Raw genomic sequence first — 8,539 nt, 5'->3', positions numbered from 1 at the left:
CGTATCTAAGACTACCATAAAGTAAGAATTGTTTCACTAAAAGTCTTTTCTCCCATTTTTTTACGACACGAAAATGTTAACATCAATACTGCGTTATAATAAAATTATAATTTGGACAGAGTTTTATATCTAGGGCCTATGGAAGAGGGGGGAGGGGGGGGACTTGAATAAGATAAGATACAGTTTATTACTAAATGTTACGCGAGCCATGCTCCGTGTACACAGTCTATGTGGTGCCCCTGTGAATTCCTGAGTTCTCCCTGCGGATCTGTACAGAACGTATTGTGAAAAAACTAGTTTTAGAAGCTGTTTCCAGACCGACTGCGCAGGCGCAAGTTTCTCGCGTGGAAGCGGGCAGTTATATACCGTAGTTTATATTTGTTTGTCTTGCATCCTTGCTGTCCTACATCTCGTCCTCCTCTGATCCTGATTCTAGAATTGAACAAACTACGATACATAAAGAATATATACCTCACGAACTAAATTCCCTTCATATTCCGTCGCAAGTTCTTCAGCCCAAACCTACTCCAGGTTCTCCGTTCCATCAAGTAAACGGACCCGAACCTACACAAAAAACTGATTCTGGACTGACAAAACTGAGACACGATCCTAGTACAGGATTGCCGAAACCTTGGAAAAAAATTATTTTATTTTTCAAGGTTCTAAACTTGACGAAGAGGGCCATTGTTCTCCGCCAACAAAGCCGCCCAAACCTGCCGTTGTTCCCCCTTGGGCGGATATAACGTTTCAAGATCCAGATGAGAGGGATTGCAACTCGCCTCCGCCGCCAAAATCTATGAAAATGTCTTCGCCTCCGAAATCTCGGAAAATGTCCCCACCCCAGCCAGTTGCCCTAAGCATGACCAAAAAATTTGACAGGTAACTTGTTAACTTGTTTAACGTTTAAGAAAGTGGCAGGAACTAAATGGCAGTTGCCACTCAATATCAAGATCAATTTAAGAATACAACAGATCAATTTAACAATACAACAGATCAATTTAAGAAACCAAAATATCAATTATTGAAAAGGTCAATTTGAGAATTCAAAAGATCTAGTTGAGAATAAAAGAGATCAATTTGATAATGTTTAAAAATGGTTGACTTGTCAAATCTGATATTTTAAAGAAAAAGTTTCTGGGCCCCTCAAAATTAGAATTTATAAGGAGATTTGTGGCTTTGGACTATAAAATATGAAACTTTAGCTTTCAAATTTTCTTGAGACATTTTCCCAAAAATAGATTATTTCTTTTATAAAAATACGATAAAATTTATTTGTTTAGAAAGCTGTTTATCGACCTGGTAGAAATAAATTTGCTTGAAAGTTTCTCCAATATATCAATCCAATATTGTTATCCGCCAATATCTAAACAAAATATTGTTATAGGAGGTAAGAATTCTCATATTTTATTTTTACCCCTAAAAATGATTGATTTTAGTTTATTTATATCAGTGCTTAGGAACAGAAGAAAAAATTTAAAATTATTTTCCTCTTTTTCTCGCTTATTTTTATGCTTTATTCTTGTTGAACCTTATAGAGATAGGGGAAGTTATGACTATCTCTCTTTTTTAAACAGTTGAAATTTGGGTTTTGGGAACACAAGTTTTCTTGCGGTTTTTTGTTAAAATTTGACCCTTGAATCCGGATCCGTCAATCCGAATATTTTTTCGGATCCAGATCCAGGATTTTATATATTGATTTGATTTGATTTGATTTGATTTGATTCGATTTCAGATTACAACATCACTGCTGGAGAAATATTAGATTTAACGAACGGATCCTATGAGTTCAATTTCTCCGCCTCCCAAGCTGAGCTCAAGTAAGGAGGAGAAGGAGGAGTGGAAGGAAGAGAAGAAGAAGGAGGAGAAGGAGGAGGAGGAGAAGGAGGAGAAGAAGGAGAAGGAGGAGAAGAATGAATTGCTGTTAATTTGCATTTAAATATATGTCTGAAAATGTTACCAATTTTATTTTATAAAATTTGATTTTGATTTTGGTAACTGATAAATTTTAAAAGTGTTGAGTAGAATCCCCAAGGTTACAATATTACAGTTTTTGTATTTTCCTTCAAGGAAGGTTCTGGAAGAGGTTCTGTCAGTCCTGTCTTTCATGACGTATAAAGAACCAAAACCTCTTTGCAAAATTTAGGTAAAAATTCTAAAAGTGACGCTTAAATTGCGCTCTTTTTGCGCAAGTTGGCTTGCTGGGTACATTACATTTTATAATTTTCTTTTTATTTAATTTAATTTATTCTCTTTTCTTTTCAATTCAAAGAATAATGAGATACAGTTTAAAGTACAGGTTTTGAAAGGCACTGTTGTGACCTGATAAATAAAAAGTTTAAAAGTAGGTCATAGAGTTCTGTAATTTAATGTAATGGAATGAATGTAATATAATGTATGTATAGAGACTAATGACTAGTCTGGGCAGAACTTATGTTTCAAAAATTTTGAAACATAATTTCTGTCCAGACTACAAATACATCAAAGAATCAACATAAAGTTACAGAAATGATATAAATTAGATAGCTAGGGGGGAGGGTGGGGTAGGGTTTTATGTGTCTTATAGGATTTTCTCAGATGTTCGTTTTCGTCTTTCGTTTTCAAATGAACTTTATCATAAAGATCATAAAGATAATGCGGAATTCCAAAGTTAACTTTTTTTCCGCAAGGTGTCATATTTATTTAAAATATTTAAATAAACATTGATATAAAAATTCAAGAATGTTTATTGGAGCCGTTTTTTGTTTTTTAGTTTCAAGAAATGGCTTAAAATAAGTGAAGACGACATTTTATGACATTGTTTNTAGACAGAACTTATGTTTCAAAATATATCACTTTTTGATTCAACTATTAAACTTTTTTTACAAAGTAAATTATCATTTTTTATCAATAAGGATGCAAAGAAAAAGATTTAGTTTGAGCAGTGCATAAAAGAAGAGAACCTCAGAGACACCTATTGGTGAAAAACGGAACTTGATAATTATGTGATGAATTCCTGAGAATTTACATATCAGGAATTTCCGGAGAAATATGCCCGAAAAATATATATATGTATATATATATATATATATATATATATACATATATATATTTTTCGGGCATATTTCTCCGGAAATTCCTGATATGTAAATTCTCAGGAATTCATCACATAATTATCAAGTTCCGTTTTTCACCAATAGGTGTCTCTGAGGTTCTCTGCTTTTATGCACTGCTCAAACTAAATATTTTTCTTTGCATCCTTATTGTTAAAAAATGATAATTTACTTTGTAAAAAAAGTTTAATTATTGAATCAAAAATTGATGTATTTTGAAACATAAGTTCTGTCCAGACTACTGACATTAGTCTCACTAGAGATCTCCAGATCAGCTTTACTCCTCTTTTACTGTTGACTAACAAAATAATTATTCTCATACAGCTTGTGTAAGTTTTTATATGTTATACATGTTTTAAGGAACACAAGTATAACGCTATCCTAGTGAAAGTACGCAATTTAAACACAAATTTCAAGAAATGGCTTAAAATGAGTGAAGACGACATTATATGACATTGTTTTACAATGAAAATTTCCTTTTTTCGTCGTCAAACCCTTAAAACCCTGTCATTTAAAATCTCAGTTTCAGAAGACGAAATTTTATATATTATATATATATATATTTATATATATATATATATATATTTCAGGCATATTTCTCCGAAAATTCCTGATATGTAAATTCTCAGGACTTCATCACATAATTATCAAGTTCCGTTTTTCACTAATAGGTGTCTCTGTGGTTCTCTTCTTTTATGCGCTGATCAAACTTAATCTTTTTCTTTGCATCCTTATTGATAAAAAATTATAATTTACTCCAGAAGTAATGAGAAGAATAATAATAAGAATAAGAAGAGCCATTTTTGTAAAAAAAAAGATTAATAATTGATTGAATCAACAATTGATATATTTTGATTTAGTGAGACTAATGACTAGTCTGGGCAGAACTTATGATTCAAAAATTTTGAAACATAAGTTCTGTCGAGACTACAAATACATCTAAGAATCTAAACAAAATATTGTTACAGGAGGTAAGAATTCTCATCTTCTAAAAGTGACGCATATTTTTTCAGATCCAGATCCAGGAGACCAAAATGTTGCGCATATCACGGATCCGGATACAAAGCATTTATTTAATATATTGATTTGATTTGATTTGATTTGATTTGATTCGATTTCAGATTACAACATATCCGCTGGAGAAATATTAGATTTAACGAACAAATCCTATGAGTTCAATTTCTCCGCCTCCCAAGCTGAGCTCAAGGTACTGAGCGGGACTACACAGATTGCATCCTGTTTCCTAAGGTTGGATCATCTCCTGGATGCTCCAAGTATAGACGGACTACAGGAGAGGAGTAGCCAAGAGACTATAATCTCTGAGCACGGAGTTCTAGGATAGTGCTAAATTTTGTGAGAAGAGGTTCACTTGTGGAGGCAGATGGAGGAGAGAAGAGTACTCAAGCGATGTGCCCAATCCATGAAGGAACGTTACAGGAAGAGGATCAAACCATCATTTGATAATCCTTTGTCTCAGTCCAACTACGCATCTATATAATCCCGATTCTCCAGCAAGACAGAGATCTCCAATTTCCATACTACAGAGATACAGTTTTAACCCTCTTTTACTTTTAATGTTTTGATTATTATATTGTGAATTTTTATCCGAAATATTTATTGTTCTTTTTTTCAGAAAAAAAAAAAACTTCTAAGTCTTATAGGTTTAGTAGATCAGTTATAATAATTTTTAATAAAGATTAAACATCTAAGAATCAACATAAAGTTACAGAAATGATATAAATAAGATAGCTAGGGGGGAGGGTAGGGTAGGGTTTTATGTGTCTTATAGGATTTTCTCAGATGTTCGTTTATTATATTTATATCGGCGCAGTTATTTGTTTTAGTTTTATATTATAGTTAAGTATATGGCCGCTAGGTGTCTCTAACATTAATATAAGCCATAGCATAAAATTACGTAAATAATCATTGGCTGAAGAACAAGAAGTTTATGTGTACTTCAGATTATTAAGGTGTCTTTAAAAAATCTTGGAAACTTCGTTTATGCTTATTAAAACATCTAAATAGTTTTTACAAGCTGACTAAATCTATAGAATATAAAATTGTTCATGATACTGCTATCCTACATCTTCCATTTCATAATGGTCTTATTTTTGAGCTGCATAGCTGTACAGTCTAATCTTCTCAAGATGATTTAATGCTTAACTTTTAAAAGTTCTAGATATTTAAAGGGTTGGGCACGTTCCGACTCTTTTGAAATCGTTCCGTCCTAGAACGAGGGCCTTCAGATAAATCGTTCGGTTCTCTTTCCTTTATTATTGTATTAAAAGGCTTAAAAGGTTTTGGAATTTTAGGTTTAGCAGGATTTGGAAACTCCAGGTTTAGCAGGATTTGGAAACTCTAGGTTAAGTAGGTTTAGCAAAATTTGGTTTTTAATTTCAAGAAATGGCTTAAAATGAGTGAAGACGACATTTTATGACATTGTTTTACAATGAAAATTTCCTTTTTTCGATCGTCAAACCCTTAAAACCCTGTCATTTAAAATCTCAGTTTCAGAAGACGAAATTTTATATATTATATATATATATATATTTATATATAAATATATATATTTTTCAGGCATATTTCTCCGGAAATTCCTGATATGTAAATTCTCAGGACTTCATCACATAATTATCAAGTTCCGTTTTTCACCAATAGGTGTCTCTGAGGTTCTCTTCTTTTATGCACTGCTCAAACTAAATCTTTTTCTTTGCATCCTTATTGATAAAAAATGATAATTTACTTTGTAAAAAAAGTTTAATAGTTGAATCAAAAAGTGATATATTTTGAAACATAAGTTCTGTCTAGACTACTGACATTAGTCTCACTAGAGATCTCCTCCTTCTCATCCTTCTCCTCCTTCTCCTAGCCAGACTTATTTCAGCTTCTCACAAAACTTAGCACTAATCTAAAATCAGTGCATTTTCCTAATAAAAATGTTTTCCTTAATACAACGTACTGAAACGACCGTAAGTTGAGTAAAACGGCTTTTATATAATTTTAAATAGTTTTGATATATGCAGCCGGAATGACGACCAGTCTTCCGACAGCAAATTGTTATATATGGATAGAAAGGTTTTTTTGTTCTCTATATTTCATATTTTATGAAAATTTTTCTAGAACGACTGTAAGTTGAGTAAAACGGCTTTTAGATAATTTTGATATATGCCGCAGGAAATGACGACCGGTCGTCTGACGGCCGATGTTTTTATATGGGTAGAAAGGTTTTTTAATCTTCTATAATTAATATTTTATTAAATTTTCTGTGAGACGCTATCTTAAGACTAAAAAACGAACAAATGTCTAAAAAATATATTGATAACTTTCAATTTAAAAAAAAAATAGAAGACGACATTTGAGAAAAGCGTTTAAGTTCATAACATCAATATTAAAACATAAAGAAATAAAGAATTAAAGGATAAGAGATGAAAAAAGAAAAGAAGGATAAAATAAAAGAAAGAAAGAATGAAAGAAAGTAAAATTCTTTTTATTCATTAAAAAAATCAATGAAAAACCAAAGGGGGTACCCTTCTATACTTTTTTTGGACAACATTTTATATTTGGCTGAAATTTAGGTTATACCTCACTAACATATATATAAAAATTATTGTAAAATTTTTCTTAAATATCTCTTTTTAGGTGGTGGGTTTTTTTTTTCAAAATAAGAATTTATATAAAAAACTTGGCGCAGGCCAATGTCAAAATTAAATGGTCCTACGTCAAAATGAAGAAAATCAAACTTTTAGAATACATTTTGGGATTTTCAAATCAGTAAGAATATTTTTTAAACGACGACCGTAAATTTAGTAAAACGGCTTTCGCGATTATTTAAATCGTTAAAAGCCGTTTTACTTGACTTATGATCGTCGTAGAAAAAATATTTTGTCAGATTTTAAAATCCTAAAGAGTTCTCTAAAAGTTTGCTTTTCATTATTTTCACGTCAGTTCCTCCCGCCCCCTTTTAATCCGCCTATTACCGTCGTTTTGAGTAATCGTTAAAAGCCGTTTTACTTGACTTACGGTCGTCTTAGAAAATTAGCAGGGAGGGGGAAAATTTAAAATTTGTGATCTAGTGGAGATAAATATCAAATTTCAAGCTCTAAAAACTGTAAATATTTACAGCCCCACAGGGTGTCCCACGAAACATGACATTGAATAAATCATTTTTTTTTAGATTTTCTTTGAAATCAATTTTAATTTAAAATGACTTTCACATTCTAAATTATTTAACAACTGTCATGTTTTGTGGGACAACCTGTAGGCCATCCATCCTCAAATCCTTGTTTTCCCTCCCACTGGCCCCCCCCCCTACTCATCTGAATGATGTATGTGGGGGGAAAAGGGGAGGGGGGCTGTAACTTTAGAGTTTCAAATTACATGTTGAAACTTGAAAACAGGGTGACCCAATAAACATGATAGTTGTTGAATAGTTGAATAGATCAATAAAAATATTATATCGGAGTCATATTATATCAAAATTGATTTCAAACTAAAATATATTATATTTCCATCCACCTCCCCCCAGCTCCTTCAATTTTTTTTATCTAGGTTTAGCAGGTTTAGCAGGATTTGGAAACTCTAGGTTTAGTAGGTTTAGCAGAATTTGGAAGCTCTGAGTGAAGACGACATTTTATGACATTGTTTTACAATGAAAATTTCCAGCATCTGTACCTACCTGTGAGATATTTCCATGAAGACAGCTGTAAACTTAAGAGTACCCTCCTAATCCATATTTTTACAGATTTGTAAATCCCAAACAGTCCTCTAAAAGTTTGCTTTTCATTATTTTCACGTCAGTTCCTCCCGCCCCCTTTTAATCCGCCTATTATCGTCGTTTTGAGAAATCGTTAAAAGCCGTTTTACTTGACTTACCGTCGTCTTAGAAAAAATATTGTTACAGATTTAAAAATCCCAAACAGTCCTCTAAAAATTTGCTTTTCATCATTTTCATGTCAGTTCCTTCCGCCCCCTTTTAATCCGCCTTTTACTGTTGTTTTGAGTAATCGTTAAAAGCCGTTTTACTTGACTTACGGTCGTCTTAGAAAAAATATTTTTACAGATTTGAAAATCCTAAACAGTCCTCTAAAAGTTTGCTTTTCATCATTTTCATGTCAGTTCCTCCCGCCCCCTTTTAATCCGCCTATTACCGTCGTTTAGAATAATCGTTAAAAGCCGTTTTACTTGACTTACGGTCATCGTAAAAAAAAATATTTTTACAGATTTAAAAATCCTAAAGAGTCCTATAAAAGTTTGCTTTTCATCATGTTCACGTCAGTTCCTCCCGCCCCCTTTTAATCCGCCTATTACCGTCGTTTTGAGTAATCGTTAAAAGCCGTTTTACTTGACTTACAGTCGTCTTAGAAAAAATATTTTTACAGATTTGAAAATCCTAAACAGTCCTCTAAAAGTTTGCTTTTCATCATTTTCACGTCACTTCCTCCCGCCCCCTT

At 32.4% G+C, this 8,539-nt stretch overlaps 1 protein-coding gene across 1 annotated transcript; it reads left to right on the top strand.

Annotated features, from left to right (window-relative positions):
* The first annotated feature begins 414 nt into the window (after positions 1-414).
* LOC111716794 (uncharacterized) lies at positions 415-4,431 on the top strand. Its single transcript, XM_023492277.1, has 6 exons — positions 415-879; positions 1,281-1,387; positions 1,733-1,817; positions 3,450-3,457; positions 4,058-4,060; positions 4,211-4,431. Exons 1-6 carry the CDS (start codon positions 797-799, stop codon positions 4,429-4,431), a joined length of 507 nt encoding a protein of 168 aa, XP_023348045.1. The 5' UTR covers positions 415-796.
* The last annotated feature ends 4,108 nt before the right edge of the window (positions 4,432-8,539 follow it).

This window comes from Eurytemora carolleeae, unplaced genomic scaffold, assembly GCF_000591075.1.
Source record: "Eurytemora carolleeae unplaced genomic scaffold, Eaff_2.0 scaffold2195, whole genome shotgun sequence".
Classification (NCBI taxonomy): Eukaryota; Metazoa; Arthropoda; class Copepoda; order Calanoida; family Temoridae; genus Eurytemora; species Eurytemora carolleeae.
The sequence above is the reverse complement of the archived record's forward strand: the minus strand, read 5'-3'. Positions and strand labels throughout refer to the sequence as shown.